General features: G+C 31.6%; 5 protein-coding genes across 7 annotated transcripts in view; 3 read left to right on the top strand and 2 right to left on the bottom strand.

The window, feature by feature from the left end:
- LOC123259683 (probable actin-related protein 2/3 complex subunit 2) overlaps positions 1 to 6,856 on the bottom strand; it is a 32,178-nt gene extending 25,322 nt beyond the window's left edge. Inside the window, exon 1 of the mRNA XM_044720316.1 lies at positions 6,505 to 6,856. Coding sequence (XP_044576251.1) covers positions 6,505 to 6,578 — 74 coding nt within the window. The 5' untranslated portion in view covers positions 6,579 to 6,856. The remainder of the gene's footprint in view (positions 1 to 6,504) is intronic.
- On the top strand, positions 882 to 22,723 carry LOC123259682. Its single transcript, XM_044720315.1, has 2 exons — positions 882 to 897; positions 19,977 to 22,723. Exon 2 carries the CDS (start codon positions 21,429 to 21,431, stop codon positions 22,536 to 22,538), a length of 1,110 nt encoding a protein of 369 aa, XP_044576250.1. The 5' UTR covers positions 882 to 897; positions 19,977 to 21,428; the 3' UTR covers positions 22,539 to 22,723.
- LOC123259687 (39S ribosomal protein L48, mitochondrial) lies at positions 9,176 to 10,417 on the top strand. Its single transcript, XM_044720321.1, has 3 exons — positions 9,176 to 9,834; positions 9,899 to 10,032; positions 10,117 to 10,417. Exons 1-3 carry the CDS (start codon positions 9,733 to 9,735, stop codon positions 10,397 to 10,399), a joined length of 519 nt encoding a protein of 172 aa, XP_044576256.1. The 5' UTR covers positions 9,176 to 9,732; the 3' UTR covers positions 10,400 to 10,417.
- On the bottom strand, positions 10,461 to 16,512 carry LOC123259685. 3 transcript variants are annotated; one of them, XM_044720319.1, is made up of 3 exons: positions 16,359 to 16,512; positions 10,968 to 11,175; positions 10,461 to 10,871 (listed from the first exon to the last, which is right to left on the bottom strand). In XM_044720319.1, exons 2-3 carry the CDS (start codon positions 11,157 to 11,159, stop codon positions 10,584 to 10,586), a joined length of 480 nt encoding a protein of 159 aa, XP_044576254.1. In that variant the 5' UTR covers positions 11,160 to 11,175; positions 16,359 to 16,512; the 3' UTR covers positions 10,461 to 10,583. The 3 variants fall into 3 exon arrangements, with proteins under 3 accessions (XP_044576254.1, XP_044576255.1, XP_044576253.1); XM_044720320.1 differs by lacking the exon at positions 16,359 to 16,512 and adding an exon at positions 16,227 to 16,344 and having other exon boundaries at positions 10,968 to 11,173; XM_044720318.1 differs by lacking the exon at positions 16,359 to 16,512 and adding an exon at positions 13,147 to 13,229.
- LOC123258918 (suppressor of Mek1-like) overlaps positions 17,166 to 22,976 on the top strand; it is a 106,854-nt gene continuing 101,043 nt past the window's right edge. The window contains exons 1-3 of the mRNA XM_044719171.1: positions 17,166 to 17,377; positions 17,748 to 17,899; positions 17,978 to 19,433. The gene's annotated coding sequence lies outside the window, so the exon portion shown is untranslated. The remainder of the gene's footprint in view (positions 17,378 to 17,747; positions 17,900 to 17,977; positions 19,434 to 22,976) is intronic.

Below are 22,976 nucleotides of genomic sequence, written 5' to 3'. Positions count from 1 at the left end.
TTCTTCCCCTCCCCACCCGTGCCCTATCTCCCGTGCCTTCTTCCCCCTTCCCCATCTCTCTCTTTTTTTTTTTTTGGAGGAAAATAACATTTTGATTCTCCGTTGCTATGGTAACCGTTGCTATGGTTACCGTTACCATGATTACCGTTGCCATTCGAAAGGGCTTGACCAAACTTAGATTTTGAATACACTTTGGATCGATTCGGACCGGCAGATTTTGAGAAATCTCAAAAAAAAACTACCTATCTATCTCAAAAAAATTTTTCAAATTCGGTTTTTTTGGAATAACTTTTAAACGACTTCATGGATCGATTCCAAAAACTACATCGGAGATGAGAATAGCTGGGTTTTTCCAAGGGATGCTGGGAAAATCCTAAGCACTTTTAGTTTATAGCTAGAAAATAAAACTTAGCATTTTAATTTTTATGATCTAATACGCTAAGGAAATTTTAGTAAACTTTCCTTAAGTCTTTTATGACGGTAGGCTTGGGTTCGAAAGATCACATCTGCGGGTCTAACGTAGCCACAGTCAAGGGACAGCAATACCTAAGTGAAAATCATCGGGACGTACAATTGCAAGATGTATCTTGTGTATTTTTTCAGAATAATTACCTGAAAGAGCTACGGATTGAAAATAAGTTTTGAGAATAGTCAGTTCTTTCCGAACAGTGAGCGATAACGGTTTGCTGTCCTTCTGATTGTGGATTCGTTCTCTTATCCAAGTCTGTCGTCATTTTATTATTTCTAACGTCTAACATTAACGATATCTTATTTTGTTAATATTGTTCATATTATTAGTTTAGTGTGTTAATTAAAATTATAATTGTTAATAATTAAATAATAATATTAAATTATACTTCGAGTGTAGTGACTATATAATATTGTGTGTGTGTGTGTGTGTGTGTGTTTTTTTTTTTTTTATCTTAGGGGGGAGAATCCTTTTTACGGATTCCAGGCATAGCTGTTCGGCCTGGATATGTGACGACTCGACGCAGCGTCATACTGAAACTCGACGCAGCGTCATACTGAAACTCGACGCTAACGCCCCTACCCACTAAACCCTAAACCCCTTTTTTTCTTTCTTCTAATCCCTCATGGAAACCGCCGTCAGGCATTACTTCGTGAAGGGAGGATCTAGCTACTGCTATTCCTTCTGGTGGCTAAGGTGTTATTTTTCCTTCCTTCTAGTTTCTGTCATTTGCCCTTTTTCGTTGTCGCGGCGTCCCACTGCGATTGCCATCGTGCGATGCTGTTCTGCCGTTCTTTAGCTCTGAGTTCCTCGTCACGTGTGTGTGTGTGTGTGTGTGTGTGTGTGTGTGTGTGTGTGTGTGTGTGTGTGTGTGTGTGTGTGTGTGTGTGTGTCTGTGTGACTGTGTGTCTGTGTTACGCATAAACAAACATTGTAACAAGCAACTATAATTAAGTATTAATAAAGTTGTACGATATTTGTATCATCTGGATATTGTAAACAAATAATAAAATGTCTCAAGATAATAATAATAGTGTGCGCCCTTTTCAAACCAACGCTATTCCGACATATATACTAGCTGTTACCCGCCCGCTACGCTGTGCGTTTATAGAATTGTATTTGTAGATTTAAACTTGAAATTTAATTGGAGTATTGTATTGACTAACAGAGATTCCAAATTTCATCGAATTGGCATTTACTTTTCATCCATGTGATCATTCTCGCTAATATTTATCGTATCTTTCAATGTGCAATTAATATAACATTCCCGTGGCATTCTTCCAAAAATGAATAATAATTGACACGAAGAAAAAAATTTGAAATGAGCATTAAAAGTTTCAGTTAAAGTTATTGTAGGTCTCATAAGTGAAGTTGAAATCTGCCTAGCTCAAAGTGTAGCGAATTTCGCTATTAATTAAAATCTCCTCTGTAATAAGAACAATTCATCGGTTAGTGATCAGCAAAAATAAAATGTATGTTAATCTCTAAGTCCGTTGACTGAATAGCTACATGTAAAGTAAAATTTTGGAAACGTTATAACGACTTTTTAGCCGCTGCTAAAGAGACAATTGTTGTAGGAAAATATAATTATTAAGAAAGAAAAATATTTAAATCCGTTGACTTTGGAGGCCATTCCTGTGATTTCCTGTTTCTCTTGAGATTCTATCAAATTTTATATCTGTAGGAACAATATGAATTTTTTGACAATTATCACTCCCGCACTCCTATGTAAGGGAGGAATTTCGTAAGATCCTATTCGAGATGATTTCTATATTATAAACAAAAGGTTCCAACAAAAGTTCGAGGCCATAGAAACTATTGTTCAAAAATAAGAGATTTTCATTGTTAACGCACTCGTAATCCCTTTTGGATTGGAATTCGAGAAAATCCATTCTTAGCTTAACTTGACATCATACACAAAGATTCCCACCAAATTTGGAGTCTGTAGAAGTTATAATTTGTAAATTAAAATTATAGATTTTAAAACCCAGCTCCGCAATTCCCATCAGAAGTAGAATTTGTTAAAATCCATTTTGAGATGATCTCTTCATTAGAAATGAAAGATTCCTACCAAATTTATAGTTTTTAGAAGCTATATTTTGGAAATTGAGATTTTTTATTGTCAACACTCATTCCCGCGATCCTCATTGGAGGTGATTCGTTGTAAAATCTGATCTTAGATCATTTCTATATCACATATAGAAAACTCCTACTCAATTTAAAGCATGTAGGAGCTATATTTTGAAAACCAAAATTTTTATTTGTTAACACCCACTCCTCAATCCACATTTGGAGTAAGTTGTCATAAAATCCACTCTTAGATCATTTCTACCACACATATAGCAGATTCTTACCAAATTTGGGACCTATAAGAGCTATAGGCTATAGCTTGGAAATTGAAATTTTTCATTATTAACATCCACCCCCGCAATAGACATAGTGACAACATCGCGAGGGTAATCAGGGAAGCTTCCTGTGACCTTAAAACGTCGAAATTTGATGAAAACTCGATTTTTGCAAAACGGGGTAAAATCAATAACTTGCCGATTTTTGAAAATTTTCGATTTTCTTAGCGGGAAGTAAAAAAAGTGGTCGGTACTTTTGACCGGACCCTACCTGTCTTTATGTATTTTGACGCGCTGAATCCGAATCTAAAATCAGTTTTTCCCGTACACCTTTCAAACTTTGAGTAAATTGCAAAAAATCCTAAAAAATTAGCAGTTTTGGTAAGAAAAAAATTTATGGAACTATAGACTAAGTGTGATTTTTATGTATTTTAAACCGCTGAATTCAAATTTGAAGTTTATTCAAAACCATAAACGATTTAAAATCTAAGTAAATGGCAAAAAACCCCTGAAAATTGCAAAAAATTGAAGGTTAGAAGCTTGTGCCTGTAACCAGGCCACCTCCACGTGGTGACGGTGGGCAACAGAACCATCTGGCAGAGTCCCTGGGCCATCGACGTGCGTGTCGTCATGGCAGGCACAATCAATATGTGTTTTACGATGCAAGGACTCGGAATCCCAGTATCGGCATCTGGTTAGAGTGAGAAAGCAGGCTCGCAGGCGTCGTCGTCCAGTGACTGCAACTTTTCATTAGTGGGTGACTTGGCTTCTGAAGGGTATAATATTACAAGAAGTGTCTCTCACATATGTAACAAAAGTTTTGATTGGTTTTGTTACATATGTGGAGAGTTTGAAGTGGCAAAGTACCGTACACCAAACAAATTGAAGAAGGTTTATGAAGATTGCTTTGGTATTCAAATTACCAACTAAAATGCAACCTGGGTACCACATACTGTTTGTGGTCGGTGTCGCACGATGTTAATTTGTTGGGAGCAGACGAGAAATCAAGAGAGCTTAAAATTTTCGAAGCCCATGATATGGTCTGCACTAACAAATCAAAAGAACTGCTACTTTTGTAAGACTGACGTTGCAGGTTTTACTTCGACAACTAAACGTAAGATTCAATATCCCAACATTCCATCAATTGTAAAACCTCAAAAAATTTTGGGTGTTGAAGAAACTGCTACTTGTGAGCCGATAGATGAGGACGGAGAAGGGATGCAAGTTGACGACGTCTATGAAAAAAACAGTTCTGAGGTCGAAGAATACTTGCCCGATGTTGTTTGTGAAAATCAAGACTCTGAAACCTTCGACCAACTAGAATTAAATGACCTTGTGCGAGATATAGGGCTATCCAAAGAAGAATCTGAATATTTAGCGGCTGTATTAAAGAAGAAAAATTTATTAGCTAAAGAAACATCAGCTTATTTTTATTGCGATAGGGAGAAAGAGTTCCGAAAATTTTTCAATAACGATAGCGAAAATTCTTTGGTTTACTGTTCAGATGTGAAAGGTTTGGTTAATGAATTGAAACCGAACATATATAAAGACGATGAATGGAGGCTTTTTATTGATTCTTCAAAGAGAAGTCTCAATAAAGCTGTTCTTCTTCATAACGGAAACACGTATGCGCCGATTCCAATAGCCCACTCGACCGAACTTAAAGAAGCTTATGAAAATTTACAGATTGTATTAAATAAAATAAAGTATTTGGAGCATCGATGAAAAGTTTGTGGCGATTTGAAAATTGCAACACTTCTGTTAGGTCAACAATCAGGGTTTACAAAATATCCCTGCTTTTTATGCTTGTGGGGTAGTCGAGATCGGAAAAATCACTGTGTGAAGAGAGAATGGCCAACGAGAGCGAACTTGGATCCTGGTTCTCACAATGTGATACGAACACCGTTAATCGATCCTTCTAAATACCCGCTACCACCACTTCATATTTAGATTGGTCTTATGAAGCACTTCGTCAAAGCTCTGGAAAAAGATGGCAATTGTTTTAGATATTTGGGAGAAAAGTTTCCGGCTATAAATGATGCCAAATTAAAAGAAGGAATTTTCGATAGGCCTCAAATTCGGACATGATTTCTAGACGATAATTTCGTTTATGAAAAGAACGACATTGAAAAAGCAACATGGTCAAGTTTTAAAGATGTGTCACAAAATATTTTGGGAAATAAAAAGAGTGAAAATTTAGGTGAAGAGTTGTTGGACAGTTACGATCCTATGGGTTGCTTAATGAATCTTAAATTGCATTTCTTACATTCTCACCTTCAACAATTCCCTGAAAATCTTGGCGACTATAGTGAAGAGCAAGGTGAAAGATTCAACCAAGACATAAGTGAAATGGAAAGTCGATATCAAGGAAAGTGGAATGTCAATATGATGGCAGGTTATTGCTGGTCACTGAAGAGAGATGTACCCGATGAAAACAGAAAGCGAAAAAGAAAGCCTTTGCGTAGGTCATTCGAAAACAAAAGGGTTGGACACAAGCGAAGAACAGATTGAAATCAGAAAGGTCTTTCCTTATCTTCGGATTGTTTTTAAAAAGATTTTTTGATAAAAATAAATTTAATTAAGTTCAATCAATTTTTTTCATTACTACATGTACAATTTTCTGCATTAACTTAATTTTCTTGAGGGCTAACGGGCCAAATAAACTTTAAATTTAAATTCATTTACAAATTGTTAAAATTTAAAATTAATAAAGAATTAAAAAACTGGAAAGCTATCAAAATCTGAAAAATAAATTTAAATTTATGCTTCGTGAATCAAATAACGTAATATATATTATGTTTTGATTTAAAAAATGATTTTCGTCCCATCAATTTTTAAAAATTTTCAGATTTTTTGCTATTTACTTAGATTTTTAAGGATATATAAGCCAGATATATATAAATAGGCTCAAGATTTAGATTCAACGGATCAAGCTACATAACAATCATGATTGATCTATTAATATAGCTCTATAGATTTTATTTTATCACAATAGCTACAATTTTTTTGCTATTTTCCGCGATTTTTAGGGGTTTTTCTGCAAATTACTTAAATTTTAAAAGGCTTATGGTTGAATAAACTTCAGATTTAAATTTAGCGGACTAAAATACATAGAAATCATACTTGATCTATAATTCCATAAATTTTTTTCTTACTAAAACTGCCAATTTTTGGTGATTTTTATGGTTTTTTGCAATTTCCTTAAAATTTTGAGGGTATAAGGGCAAAATTGACTACAAATTCAGATTCAGCGCGTCGAAATACATAACGATAGGTAGGTCCAGTCAAAAGTACAGACCACTTTATTTTTTTTGTGGGCCGGTGTTATTTTTATTTTTAGAAACGAGAGATGATTTTAAATTTTTAGTATCATTTGAACTTTTTTGGTTTGTCAATTTACTTGTGTACACATTTGAATTAATCGGTTTTTATTGTCAACTGATTAATAAAGTGATCTAAAAATTTAAAAAAAAACAAAATCTCAATACAATTTACACATGCAAATATGAAATAAATTTATGAAGGCAACTAATATTTTCTCTTATAAATTAACTGAAAAAATCCAGTTTGTTTGTTATAACTATTAATTGTAAGCGAATATGTTGTAAAAATTGTTTAATATACTAATATAAATTTAACCCAGATTTATTATGGGCATTTTTATATAAAAAAAAAATAGTATATATTTACCCTGAAAGAGAATTTTTGATTTTCGATTGCAACGTTTCTTCTAATATTCGATTGTTGATCTCAAGAAAAATCATTGTAATAAGTGTTTTAACTTTAATAACAATAATGAGTCGTATAAATAAATATCACAAAATATATACCAAAAAATACAAAAGTTATCTTATAATACAATTGGGTGAGGATATTTGCACTTAGGACACATACTTCTGATATATCTATATTGTGGCGTGGTCAACGGGTGAGGACGGGTATAATGTAGGTATAGTATCTTTCACGGAAAAGTGGAAAAGTCCCCTTATCCACATTTTATTAACTTATGTAGTTAATTGTAGATGGGCTAAACAGGATGTATTTTCAGAAATTTTAATAATTGTTTAATTACTTTTAAAATTAATTTTGGAATCAAATAAAATGAAGTTCCCAAAAAAAAAAAAAAAAAATACGACATACGACTATTACGGAAGTTTTATATTTCCGGATTCAAAATTTTCTCTAAAAATTTATTAGAAACAAAAAACTTCAGAAAATATATTTACTGCAGCCTTCTCTTATTATAGAAATGTAAAATTTTAACATTAGTTTGAATAAAATATCGATTGAATATCAAAATATTTACTTAAAAAATTTATAAATTTGCATGTATGTAAGGATATTTCTATCGTCAGCAGCAGTCAGCAGAAATAAAAATGAATTTATACGTGGCTGCGCTTAAGGTGCAATTTCATGCTGACGCTCGACGCTGGTTAAGAGCGTCAAATGTGGTCACGTGGTACAATTTTGACCATGGCGCCATTTTAAATTAACGCAACGTCAAATATTGGAGCGTCAAGCTTCGAAACGCTGAAAAAAAAACAATAAAATTTTTAAATTTTAAAAAGCTAAACAATGTTTAGCTTTGACGCTACATTAATTTAAGATGGAGTTCCAGCCGAAATTATACCACGTGACCTCATTTGACGCTCTAAGCCAGCGTCGAGCGTCACCATGAAATTGCACCTTTAGACAGTTTAATGCTTGTTTATGTTAGTAACCATTTGTTCCTCCGTTTCGGACGCATACACGCTTTCGGAGCTTTTGGCATTCTCACCTCCACTATTCTCGGAAATATAACAGGAAAAGTAATGAGAATAATACAAAAAATATAATAGGCAACCCAATAAGTAAATTAGCTGCTATTTGACAAGTCAGATTTCCGAAGCGAAGGCCACTACAAGTGTGGAATTTGAAAAAAACTTTAAGTGCCGTATTTATAAAATAAATAAGAAAATAGGTAAATAAAAAATTGGATACATTAAAAAATATACAATCAATTTATAAAAATTTTAAAAGATTGTAAGGTAAAAGCGCCAATATATGATCATGTACCAGTATATGATCACTCCATGTATTTGTATACCTATATTTGTGAATATAGATATACAAATACATGGAGTGATCATATACTGGTACGTGATCATCTATTGGGGCTTTTACCCTACCCTGATAGCCAAGTTGGTCGCAACTTTTTCGTCGATTTAAGGTGTAACCTCATGCTGACGCTTGACGCTGGTTATGAGCGTCAAATTGGGTCACGTGGTTAATTTAGGCCGTGCTGCCACCTGGAAAAAACTTAGTAGCGTCAAATCGTAAAAAGCTAAACTCGGTTTAGCTTTTTATGCTGAGGGTGGAGCGTCAATTTACAAATAATATAATCGAACTCGAAAATAATCGATTTTGACAAAGTTTAAGAAGCCAAATTATTTATTTCTGTGTTAAATAAATGTCTGTTTGAATATTGAATAAATATAGAATAATATTAATTTTAGAAGGCAAATGCAATGGCACTGTTTGAAGATTTCGTCGATGTAAGTAATACATTATTTAAAATGGAAACAATAAATGTGGGAAAAATGTTTGGATAAAATTTGGTTAAATTATTTTTTATATGAAAAAAGTAATCAATTATTTTAATATTTAGGAAATGAAAGTTGTTTTCACTTGTGGTATGTGCGAGACAATCTGTGAAAATTATCAAGATCACGGTTGTTTGAAAAAATATGCGGATCATTACATCGACAATAATTATTATTGCTATCATTCGAATATAATTTTCAATTTTTTCAGAGTATGAAGAAAGAGTTGGGAAGACGGCTTCGAAAAATCCATGCTCTCGTCGTAATTTAAATAAAGGATGGATCCAAAATTTCTTTGGTGTATATTTTTTTTTAGATCTCTGGATAACTAATTCATTGCATAATAAAGCACATATGATCCTTTTACGTCGAATTTTTTTTTTTATTTGCGCTTGACGAATTATTTTTTGACACTGATAAATCCACAATTGATAATCATATTCATCTGCCATTGAAATTTCGATAAGTCACTTAAATTTGATGTAATTATTTCATTAATGTTTAACATTTATTGTTGTCATAAGTTATTTTACTATTACCATGTGTTTTTATAAAAATTAGGTTAAGAACTAGCTTCTAGGTATATCTCGAGATATCGACTTTCGATATTCATACATTTTTTTCGCCGCTGATTTTTTTAATTTGACGCTGGCATTTGACGCTGGATATGTCTTTATTTATTTCAGCTAGGTGGAGCTATAGTTTGACGCTCAAAGCTAGCGTCAAGCGTCATCATGAGGTTACAACTTTACTGCCGCAACTTGTCACCAACTTGGCGGCAAGTCGTGGAAATGAACTCGGTTTCGGTTGTTCACCAAGTTGTCACTAAGTTGTCGACAAAAATTGCTTCCGAAACTCTTTCGCACCAAGTTGACGACAAGTTTCTCAAGAAATTTGGCGACGTATTGCGGCAGTATATTGGTCTTGTTTTTCTCAGAACTTGTAGCCAACTTGACACCAATAGTTACAAATTCGGAAGTTGACCGCAAGTTGTCGCTAAGTTGGTGGCAACTATCTGACACCAACTTGGTTGGTCTGAAACTGTGGCTATCAGGGTAGTTAGAACTATAAAATTCATAAAAACGGTATTACTTTTATCTACTTAATAGGACTTGTATTTCTATGATATACAACAGCAACGCTGGTAATAATAATGGGGGTTTATTCGTATGTCAATATATCACTTTAAATTTGATTTATTAATTAATGTATTTATGATGATGGTCGTTTGGTCGGGGATATATAAATGAACTTTTTCCTTGTCACTTGAATTTTCTTATTTTAAAAATAATTTTTTCTTTTTTCTTATTTTTATATCGACTTCTATTTTTAAAAAATGGCAATTTTCTTACATAATACTGTGATTAAATACTTATTTAAATCACCAATAAAACACTTTCCTAGATTTTCTAGCCTATTTACACCGGATTATTTAAGTGTAAGTATTTTTTTTAATATTTTTCACTGATATAGAAACTTAAATTATTTTCTTTTGTGTATAGTTGCTAAAACCTAAAATACCGTTATATGGAATGGTGAATGTACACATTAAAGGTTACAATTATCCTACATTAGAAAATTTTCAACGATTAATTCATCAACATGCAGTACAGCTAGACATTGATATTGAAAATAGGTACGTAAAAAGTGAAAAATTTTTGTAGTTGCTTTTGTTCAATGCATTTTTATAAAAATTAATTGAGTAAAATGTAATTTTCAGTTTTGCGACGCCTTCAAAATCACTTAAAATACAACGATTAAAGGATGTTAATACCGGTTTACAAATTGATTATCAATTAGAAGTTTATGAAAGAAATGTGGTAGTAAGTGATGTATCATCGATTCGACTCCCCATGTTTATAAGATTATTAGAATCAACACTTCCAGAAGGAGTAACGTTAAAAGTCCAACCATGGGATTCGACAATTGAAAATAAACGATATATCCCTGATAAAGAACTTATAGAAGCGAAAACTGAATTAGAGAATATGCGTAAAAAATAAAAATCTTGATAAATTTAAGTTTTTCAAAGTATTTTTAGAAAATAAGTCAAGAATTGCTAGGTAGTTTCAATACTAATTAGTTTATTCCAACAAATAATTACAAATATAAATAAATTTTAATTAATATTTACATACAATCATCAACCATGTAATTATAAATTATATAAATATAATGTTTTGTTAATTAGAGTTCTTTTCGTATCTCTTTTATCCGATTTACAAGTTGACTTTTCCACATATCTTCTGTTACTGTACTAGCCCATTCCGGAATCGCTGTTTCGGGTAAAACAAAGTTAGCCATCATTGATTTCACTTGATTTATTTTTACAGGATCAAGATCAATATTAGAATTATTATTTGCAGATGAACTCCAAAGATGAAGAGTTTCTGGTGTAGGTTGTGATTGTAGTTCAGGTATTGGTACTGCTATTTGTGGAGTTGAATCAATTATCGATGAAATCGATTCATCATCCTAATAAGAGAAAAATGATATAATTGACTGATTTTATGCGATTATTGTAAATTTAATTTTTTTTTTTTTTTTTTTTTTTTAATTGTAATTGCTTACTTCATTATCATTATCAGGATGATCAATAATCAAATCACTATCTGTTGGTACTTGAGACAATGGTAAATAACCCGCTGTTTCAATTTCATCATCATCACTGTCTGATTCATGATTTTCTGCTATTCTATTTATTGACGAATTTTCGGTTATGAAATCTTGATTCATTGGTTGATGCGTTGGTTCAGGCGACATAATTAATTCTAAATCTCTGTTAATAGTAGAATAAACAATAAATTGGTCAATTTATATTGATATTTATAAAATAAGTAGTAAGGTAAAAGCCCCAATAGATGATCACGTACCAGTATATGATCACTCCATGTATTTGTATATCTATATTCATAAATATAGGTATACAAATACATGGAGTGATCATATACTGGTACATGATCATCTATTGGGGCTTTTACCTTATCCCTGATAAAAAAAAAATATTGAGACAAAGAAAAAAATATTGAAAAGTATTGGTTTTCTAGTCAACCCAATACTTTTTTCTTTGTACCAATATTTTTTTTAATTCAAAGATTATAATTTTTTAGTCCCTTAGTTGGTGTTACATACCTAAGGGTCAGTTTTTCAACCCAGGGTTAAATTATTTGAATAATTGTGAATATATATATATATATATATATATATATATATATATATATATATATAGCATATATATATATATATATATATATACTGCTATATATATATATTAGGGGTGTGCCAAAATGTAACTTCCGTGGAGAACCTTTTAAAATTGGAATTTTGAGTTCCGCTTGTAACAGGGGCTGCGTTTGGGCATTTCCTGAGATATTTTGGTGTGAGACGATGTATTTGATTTTCATAGAATTTTTTAACAGAAGCTTAGTTTGAGCATTTCCGGTGAAAATTTGACCGGAAGTGCCCAATTAAATATCCTGTTAAAAATCCTATGAATAATCATATGAATTCTCTCACCCCGAAATATCTCAGGAAATGCGCAAACACAGCTGCTGTTGAAAGTGGAACTCAAAATTTCAATTTTAAAAGGTTCTTCACGGAAGTTACATTTTGGCACACCCTAATATATATATATATATATATATATATATATGTATATATACTGTCACAGGGTTTTTATTCTCTGTGTGCGTCCCTCCCTGCGCCTAAATTTGGCAACAGATCCACACTCGGTGTGTCTCTGAATTTATTATTTTATATTTATTTATTAATTTATTCATTGAATTTATTACTATTAGTATTATTTATATTTGAAATTTCTAATATTATTGTTATTAATTTAAGAATTAATTTTATCTTTATTTCAGACATTTATAATGAATTATTTATAATTTATTATTATTATTATTATTATTATTTGTATGCATTGCCATAAATCATTGTCATATAGTACCTAATTTTACTATGAGTGATAAATCATAGCCTTCACTCGCACGGGTGAGGCCCTACAATATCGATCGCGAGCCAAGAGTTTATTGAATTAGGGAAAAAGGCTAGAGAGGCCATTGTGGTCGAACACGCGGCCTCGAACGGTTTACGGTGACAAAAATTGAGCAGACACGCGGTGGCCCGCTTGGTGTGAGGTACACACGCGGGACCTTCGTTATTGTAAGGAGTGTGGATTTGGTGCTTTGGGTTGAGTTTCCTTTTTGGTGAGTACTCACAAGTTGAGATTGATTAATATCCGCACACCGCTGTCTCCTGGCTTAAATAATTTATTCTTTTATTGTTTAATTAAATTCACTATCGATTTATCGGGTCGATCCCGTAGCGAGTAAGGGTTATTTTAAGGGAATACTTGTACCTATCCCGAAAGCCTCGTGTGGGTCCCTGAAATGGCCAGCAATTACTAGTTAAAGTATTACACTTACATTAATTATTATTACGTTTGTAAATAATATTGAAAAGCTAATATCTAAAATTATCGTTTATATTGGTTTAATTGTTTGAAATCTATTATATTTGTTCCATAAAGGATTCACTCTGTTATTTGGAAAGCAGATTTAGTTTTAAGTAACACCGTTTATAAATAAATAATTTATTTTTGTTAATATTTTCTGATTCATTAATGATTTATTTTATGTAAGTTACTTCCCGGATTACTTCCCTGTCATCCGTCCTTTATTTTAGCAGGATCTTTCGGAATATTGCATAGATTTAATTACTTAGTGTTTTTTACTCTGTATTTTACCCTAATTTTATTTTAATTGTCTTGCAACCTGCGCTTTTCATCCGCATTAACTCGAATCGTTGATTGATCGTCCGGCGCGGCCCCTGAAATTGTTATTATTTTTGGTAATTTTTCATAAAAATTACCTGGCGTCCAAATGTGCACTAACCCAGCCTGAGGGGTTTCTGGGTTAATATAATAATATATTATTAATCTAATATATATATATATATATATATATATATATATATATATATATATATATATATATATATATATATATATATTAGAGTGTTTCAAAAACAAACTATTTTTTTTTTTTTTTCGAAGAACTTTGAAAATTCTTCAGAGTATCCCTAATCGAAGACATTGTGAAAATCTCAGCCCTTAATATTAATGTATAGAGGTGGCTGTAATTAATTTTTTATTTCCATTTAAATAACATAGAAAAAAATTTTTTTTTACTTTTGAATTTTGCTAGTCAACAACGAAGCATTTTATAGCTATGATCGATACATATTCTTGTAGAAAATTTAACGATCTACAAAAATTGTCTGAATGAATATATGCGTACGGAGAACCATTTCGGAGTTATCAGGCCTTAAACATCGAACTGTTTAAAAAAATAATAATATTTATTTATAAATACGAAAAATCGACTTAAATCACTTAAATAAACAATATTATATATCAAAAAATTAAAATGATAAATTTATGATAAAATTTCATGAATTACGAAGTTATAATTTTTCACTATTTTTAAAAAATTTTTTGCTTTTTTAAAAATAAATTATAAACATGAAAAAGAAAATTATTTATTAATTGATAAAATTTATGAATTATGTTTTTAAACGTTTTTTTTTTTTCAGTATTACCTTTTCTTAAATTGGTCAGTAATTATTTTGAATATTTTTAGTTATTCTTGAATACAAGTTAAATATTTAACATTTTTCTTTTTTATTTTTATAAAATTAATTACAAATCCTGACTAACTTGAATGTCTCACACTTATTTTCTGTGCGTAACTTATACTGTGTCTGATATATTTTAAAATTTTTGGTTTTCTTTCAATCTCCGAGGATTCAAAAGTTAAACTTTTTATATTTTGCAGACGAAATTCAAAGTGATGAGAATAATACTGGATTATTACTATTTTTTGAGGATTTTTGTGCTATTGACCCTAGGTGACAATTAAAAATAAAAACCACTCACCAATTCTATCTTCATCAATATTATTAGCTACCGTTTTTACTGGAGGATTAATATGGAGAAAACCTCGTCGATTTGACTGTCTTTGGCCTTGCAAAAATAACTTTTGACTTTCATTAATGAGTTTCATTACTTTGTGATGTGCTATGTCGAATAATTTCTCAATATCGGCACAAAAAATAGAAACTTTTTTTTTTTTGAGTAGATGACAGCTTTTGATTTTTATTTTTTAGCAAATTTTTCCAAACAGTGTGATGGCGAATGAGTTTTCTTACTGCAGAATTTTTCGCACAAGTCGGAATTCCAGCTTCAGACCATAAATCGAATACATTCTCAACCGTAATTAATGCACTTTTCTTAATAGTCAAGCTTTGAGAACAATGATAATGAAAGAAAAGAGACATAACCTCTTTTAAGCTCGGCAGTTTGCTTCCTACAAATTTTGTAATTTGATAACCAATTAAATAAATTTGCTTCTCCATCTTAAGCTTAACAATGAGATTTTATAAACACAATTACAAATAATTATAAATAAATTAAATATAATATTAAACTAATTTTAGTTTAAAACATTAACAATTACGTTGTTTTACTACGAAGTAATGTAAGATAAAAAAGCTCTGAGAGAGACAGGTTTGTGACGGCAGAAAGCGGAAATAATTAATGTATTATCATTTCTATAAAAATCATACTAACAATTCAATAAAAATTGATTGTTCAATTGAAGTACTATGTAACTATATAGCACTGAGTTAAATTACATAACCTAGAATTTTTAAAACTATTTCGTTAATAACAGTACATGACAATTTAAAAAATATGATAATTCATAAATTTTATCAAGTAATAAATAGTTTTCTTTTTCATGTTTATAATTTATTTTTAAAAAAGCAAAAAATTTTTTAAAAATAGTGAAAAATTATAACTTCGTAATTCATGAAATTTTATCATAAATTTATCATTTTAATTTTTTGATATATAATATTGTTTATTTAAGTGATTTAAGTCGATTTTTCGTATTTATAAATAAATATTATTATTTTTTTAAGCAGTTCGATGTTTAAGGCCTGATAACTCCAAAATGGTTCTCCGTACGCATATATTCATTCAGACAATTTTTGTAGATCGTTAAATTTTCTCCAAGAATATTTATCGATCATAGCTATAAAATCCTTCGTTGTTGACTAGCAAAATTCAAAAGTAAAAAAAAATTTTTTTCTATGTTATTTAAATGGAAATAAAAAATTAATTACAGCCACCTCTATACATTAATATTAAGGGCTGAGATTTTCACAATGTCTTCGATTAGGGATACTCTGAAGAATTTTCAAAGTTCTTCGAAAAAAAAAAAAATAGTTTGTTTTTTTGAAACACTCAAATATATATTTATATATATATATATATATATATATATATATATATATATATATATATATATATATATATATATATATATCTATGAGATATATGGGTATATTCACAATATATAACCCTGAGTTGAAAAACTGGCCCTAAGAGACAATTGAATTTTTTTTTGGGAAAGATGTTAATTCTTTAAACAGTTTTTAAAATTGATTGGTTATAATATTTAAATTAGAGCCTCAAAATTTTTGTCAACTATAATGGCAGGTTAATTTAAAAAATATAGAACGTTGCGAGTTATTAATTTACATAAACAAATGACATTCAAATCAGTCAGACATCTGACAATTTCTTAAATTTTTATAACAAATCAATTATGATAAAAAAATACATTTGAAAATTCGCATTTATAATTTTATTTGATTTCTACGTGTGAAATTCTTCTGCTACATTTTTTTCACAATAATTCAATTGTTATAAAAATCTAATAAATTTTAAGATGTTTGTTGACTTTAGTGTCATAAAAATATCAATAGGTAAACAAAAATTTCTTGATAATATGTTAGACAGTAATGGGGAATGCAGGACATTTTCAATAAGGGTATAAAGTTGCCTCCCTAATAATAAGTGAAATTTGGAACACACAGATTTAAATATCCTACCTTCTTCCAGGGTGTGTACACTATTTTTCACTATTTACATCTGTTATCGAAATTTTTATTTTTAATTTTGTCTTACGAAAATATACATCAAACTCACTTGTCACTTTTAAGGTAAGTTTGCATTTAAGTTGGGCAAACACAGTGTTGGGAGACTGGCTCACTGAACTTAGCCTCACTTGTTTTTTTTTTTGAATTTTTTAACTTTTTTTATTTTTAATTATTAATTTTTCGTTAAGTTCTTTATTGTTCGAACAATTAAATTGTTTGTTCCTCTTTTATTTATTTATAATTAATTAAACAAATTTCGATCCTTAAGTTGGCACCATTTACCTTGTATTTCTACTTTTATCACTTAAAATAATATTTTCTTATTAATTATCGTTTGTTCGATCCTTATTGACGTTTGTTCGATCATAAGTCAGCCATAATTATTAATTATTTAACCCTTCGTTGGTCGCGCTTTTTTTAGTTTCTCGCTCGCACTATAGCGAGTCTCTATAGGTGCAATTTCATGGTGACGCTCGACGCTGGCTTAGAGCGTCAAATGAGGTCACGTGGTATAATTTCGGCTGGAACTCCATCTTAAATTAATGTAGCGTCAAAGCTAAACATTGTTTAGCTTTTTAAAATTTAAAAATTTTATTGTTTTTTTTTCAGCGTTTCGAAGCTTGACGCTCCAATATTTGACGTTGCGTTAATTTAAAATGGCGCCATGGTCAAAATTGTACCACGTGACCACATTTGACGCTCTTAACCAGCGTCGAGCGTCAGCATGAAATTGCACCTTATAGGTTGAGTAGTTGTTAGGCGGCGATTCGCTCATAGCGCGACCAACGAAGGGATAATATTTTTAATTAGAAATTTGTCATCTCTCTGAGGCTCTGGTGCGCATGCGCGCGCGTCGTAGTATGTCATCATAATAATATTTTTCGTATCTCCATTCTGTGTACATAAGAAAATGCTCTTTTTCAGACATCATTAAACTTTTATCAATTTAAAAGATGAATTCTTTTTATAATGTAAGTATTTTAATTAAAGTACATATTCTATTTTATCCTCACTGTAAAATATAATCAGTATTTTTTGGGTGATTTTAGCACTACTCCAATCCCATAACACAATCTGCTAATCTGTTCGTAAATTTTTGAAGTTAACATTCAATAAAGTAATATTGACAATATTTCCCTATTTTTACAAACTTTTACTTGATAGTAACAAAAAATACTGTTTCTTAAAATTAGAAGTGTTCTATCGTATGACAAACCGAAAAGCAATAACAGTTGAATAAGTGCTATTATCTATTTTATTATATATTTTGCAATTTAATATCAATGAATAAGTTTAGTGAACAGTTGAATAAATTTAATATTTTCTATTTTGTAATTATAGCATCGTAGGTATGGATCTGATTAGTGAGTTATTATCCAACATCATTATCGAAACAACTCAAATAATGGATCGAGGGAACCAGGTTAAACATTAACAACAATAAGAAAAACATGGTCTAGAAAAGTTAAAATGAAGAACCTTGTAATCAAAAAGTATAACTTCAATAATATCGTGATACATAAAACTAACAGTTAATTAAAAAACTTAAATTTTTATTATTATTATTTCAGTGAAACAATTTATAATATCCATTTAGGGCAAAATTCAAAATGGCTTGTTGGAACATCGTTTTATAGACTTAGTTCGGCGCTAAACAAAATAACAACAATCATTTTAAACAACACAATGCCTGTTAATTATTTAAAAACAAGTTCTCCGTTTTAACAACGGAAATATATGGCAAAAATTCCTGAAGGATTTTGCCTTAATTACGCAAAAATAGTTTTCATCACACCGCTATTGCTTTGGCGACTACAGGAAGTCTATAAAGAATCTTGTGTCATACAGACACAAGACAAAGAGAAGCAGAATTACAGTGTACTATTCGATGACTATGTCCATGAAAAAAAGTTATTAGACACTATGTGAGAAGAAAGTTATGACAGTTCAAGGCAGACAAATTGTAAGTCATCGATCCCTGGTAAGCAGAATGGTGTTTATTTTTGGTCGTCAACTATCACAAATTGTGACTTTTTCGAAACTATCCAGATGGGATCAAATGTACTACTCATTTTCGCTGATATTGTATCTACTTATGACGCCGATTTCGCAAAACATTTCGGTATAATGCAGCTAAAACTGCAATGGCGGAAGAAAAACTTACCAGCATTTCAGGTGACTAGAGCTCAAGGTTCTTTCTCGCTATAAAATATTACAGCTACCTTATTTATTGCTTTCCTTCGTCATAGCAGGCACAGAAGCAGTGAGTGTTGACGAATAATCTAATGTGGGCATTCTCCTCACAAACGGAAGAACAATTGACTCGGATTAATGCTTTCGTACGCCGATGACTAGCCCTAAATGTACCTTTCAAAACCTACGAGAAGATCACCAATTCTGCATTTTAACAAAATCAAAACCCATTGAATGCAACTTCTTACTATATAGCGATGAGACAAAAGAATTTGGCGTGGGGTTTGTTCAGAAACAACCGCGATGAGCGCATAGCTGATTTATTTTTTAACGATTTCACCGATAATCGTTGATGGAAAGAATACGCATTTTTTTTATAAATAGACGTTGGATCACTCAGCTGCGTTGTTTTTACACGCATGTTCTCGACGCGATACTGTTGAAGTATGACCAAATTTAACGACAAATAGTTGGTCATGATTTTATCCAGACTTTTCGAAGATGATACAGGTTCTCCGAACTTTGAACGGTTGCTACCGAAAGGTGATGAAATCCAACATTGAAGAAACTCCAAGTCTTTTGTAAAATCTTGGCCAACCCCGAGCACACAATTTATTGGTTCATACTTAGATGATAAGCATGAGTATTCCGAAGATTAAAAATTCAGTAGAGTTTTACGAGTGCTCAGCCATAAATTATTTTTAGCCAATTATTAAAGAGTCTGAGGAACTTGAATTCAAGGGGAATGATGATAAGCCTTGGTGAAGATGCAGATTTCATATTCGAGCATGAATGTAGAAAAGAAGACTGAGGAATCGAAACAGGATACAAGAAGTAATTATTTTATTTATTGGAGTTTACTCCTTAAGAATCGATTTTCATATAAGGCGCCCGGTATGAGAAAAATATAAAGAGTAAAACCTACTCATCAAATGGGATGAGTACTTAATATTACAAATATAAATAATGCTGTGAAGCGGGGAAGAATAGAAGTTACGGTAATTATTACATAAAGCGTTCACATTCACTTAACAGGATATTGGTAGGAAAGGATTGAGAAAGGAATGTGGAGAGGATCATCTTAATGTGAGTTTATAGAATATGCGAGAAAAAATTATTAGATAGCTCGGACTGGGATTCGAACCCAGAACCTTCCGAAGACATGTCGGCTACTCTACCATTTGAGCTATCCGGTCTTTACTAAATTTCCTTTCGCTTATTCTACATACATTAAGCCACACCGTCCATCTTACGGCAAGCATTTTTACAAATATAAATAATGCTGTGAAGCGGGAAAGAATAGGAGTTACGGTAATTATTACGTGAAGCGTAACGTTTTTGGTGCGCATCATTTCTCGCGCACCTTTCACTTTTCAGTTGTGTGTGTGTGTGTGTGTGTGTGTGTGTGTATACTTGTGTGTAGCCAGCATACACAGTATACTTTGTGATAGCTTATAGTCTGGTCAACAAGTGCCTTTTTGGTCAACTTTTTTCAGCAGTCTCCGAAAATTATGATTGAGTTGTCATTTGATTCAGAATGGTGTCTAGATGATTTTCGAAAAAAATGAAGTTCCGCTTGCAAAAATTGCAGAAGTTATTAACAATTAACTAAAAAAAAGGGGTTTAGTTTTTTGCAAATACAGTCGAACCTTGGTAAGTGAGAGTTGATGGGACCAACATTTGATTCTCACTTATGAAGGTTTTCCATTAAACTAGGTTTCTCACTTATTGAGGTATTTTAATGGCGTTTGTCACTTAGAGAGGTATAAGAAAATAGAATAGTATAGGAAACATTTAAATACAGTATCAATTAGGATTATTATTAAATCTTATTACAAAAATACTAAAAGCAAATACAATAAAGCGAAGTACAATACAAAGTAATATTATCAAAACTATTAACATAAAGTGTTATGATGATTAATGTCAAAAAAATCAGAAATTTTCTTTTGAATTTCCTGTTTATCGCTCTGAACATATTTTTCCAATTCGTATATTTTGTCAAAAATAGATTGATCCATTTTATTTGTAGAAAATTGAAAATATTGATGAAGTGTTTCTAAGGCGTTCAAGGCTTCTTGTCTTTTTGGAATAATAGGCGTTTCAGTTAATGTTATTTCAGAAACTTCACTATCTTCATCGTCACTCACATTTGATGTCAATGTACTCAAACAATTATGAACTATGTCATCATCAGTATGTTCACCAGTAATTATAACATCGTCGTCAACTTTCACAAAGTCTTCAAAAGTGGGCTGTAATGTACTATTTTCACCTAATGCGGTCTATATACATTAAGCCACACCGTCCATCTTACGGTAAGCACATTTTACAATTATAAATTTGTAAATTTATTAGATGGAATCACGTTCACTTGCGGATGAGTTAACGATTACTGGTCTTCCTGAATTAGATCGAGAAAAGCTTCCCGACGTCGTTGTACAATTAACGTTTGGGTAGGAAGAGTAACAGGAGCCATCGCAGTGTTTGCGTCAAGTTCAATAGCTTGAAGCATGTTGATGAGTGCATCAAAAGTATTAAAAAAAAAACAAAGTAAAAGTTAGTACTTTGATGCCTGGCGTTCAGGTCCAGGATGCGGATGCTACTATATATCTTCATCGTAGGCATCCGTCATCTCTGTATAAGCTCCGGCCCGAGGTCCGTAAAAAGTACCCGACAATTCATCCTAAAAACATTTGGATTTCGAATACTTTAGTAAATGTCAGGTATGCAGATGATGAACCACCTGTTAAGTTGAGACCTACAGTGGGAATAGGCCCACTGCAGGATTTAATTCAATAACAAATCACTGCTCCCTCACCATCATCAATGTCCATCGTCTTATCGCAGAGTCTTTCAACTCGATTAAGTAATTTAAAAGTTTGTCACGTAAACGCTCAATCGCTCAGAAATGAGTTTCATTTTGAAATTTTTAAAGAATATTTTAGAAATCATAATTATGACATTATTGCTGTTTCGGAAACGTGGTTGAATCGGTTAATACCTGATAACATGGTGTCTCTCCCACATCACACTCTTTATCGCCATGATCACCATCTTCGTAGTGGAGGTGGGGTATCTCTTTATGTGCGAAATAATATTAAAGCTAAATATGTTGCATCTTCAGTAAACTCAGAAGAGAAACATCCGGAGTACTTATTCGTTGAAATATTGAGTTCATCACAGCAAAAGATACTAGTTGGTGTGGTCTATAAACCACCCAACATAGGACATTTAGATGATTTAGAGGAGGAGATGGAAAACATAATGGTGCCATTTAATAACATTATTATTGTTGGACATTTAAATTCAGACTTAAGTAAAAAGAATTTTTATGGTGATCAACTACGGAAGTTTTGTGATTGTTTATACTTGCATATTGTTGAGTATGCTCCTACTCATCACTTACAAAACTTGGATTCTTGGATTGATGTTTGCATTGTGGATGATCTGTCCAAGGTGTTGGCGTCAGAACAATCTTCAGATCCATTTATTTCTGATCATGACTTAATTTCCGTGACTTATAATTACAAAGTTGAATTACAACAGCTGAATAGCTTTACATTCAGAAATTGGAATGCTATTGATGATGATAAGCTGCGAGAATTGTGTAAAGATATTGATTATGAAGCTTTGAAGGAGCTGAGCTCAGTTGATGAAATGAACACTTGTTTACATGCACACCTTGAACGTATTATAAATGCTATTGCGCCTGAAAAATTGGTTGTTCCGCGTCGACCACCGGCTACATGGTTCACTGATGATATTAGAAGTCTCCAATGTCGGAGAAATAAGCTTTATCGCATCTACAGAAGGACGGGTTATGCTTATAAAGAGTACTCTAACGTCAGGCGATTGGTTAAAAAACGTATTACTGAAGCAAAGAAAAAATACTTTGACAATCAATTAATTAATGCAAAAAACTCGAGGGAACTTTGAAATGATCTAAGAAGATTAAGCATTGTTAAACAGAAGAAATCACAAACTATTATAAAAGTTGACTTGAATGAATTAAATTAATTCTTTGCACGTGCGTCGGGTAATGTCATCGATTCAGATGTTGACACGTCAGACATATTGTTGGTTGATAATAATGGCGATGAATTCACTTTCACAGAATTGAACACAGTAATAGTTAGAAAATCAATTATGAGATTGACGTCAAATTCATGTGGCTCGGATGGCTTTTCTATCAAGTCATATAAATGTGTACTGCCTTTTTTTCAGCAAGCAATTACAGACCTCTTCAACGTGTCATTAACTACAGGAGTCTTTCCGGAGAATTGGAAGCTATCACATGTGATTCCTATTCCAAAAAAGGCTTATCCAGTAAATTGTGAAGATTATAGGCCTATATCGCTGTTGCCAAACTTGTCA

This window comes from Cotesia glomerata, linkage group LG2 (assembly GCF_020080835.1).
Source record: "Cotesia glomerata isolate CgM1 linkage group LG2, MPM_Cglom_v2.3, whole genome shotgun sequence".
Lineage (NCBI taxonomy): Eukaryota > Metazoa > Arthropoda > Insecta > Hymenoptera > Braconidae > Cotesia > Cotesia glomerata.
Note: the sequence above shows the minus strand (reverse complement) of the source record. Positions and strands in the feature narration are given on the sequence as shown.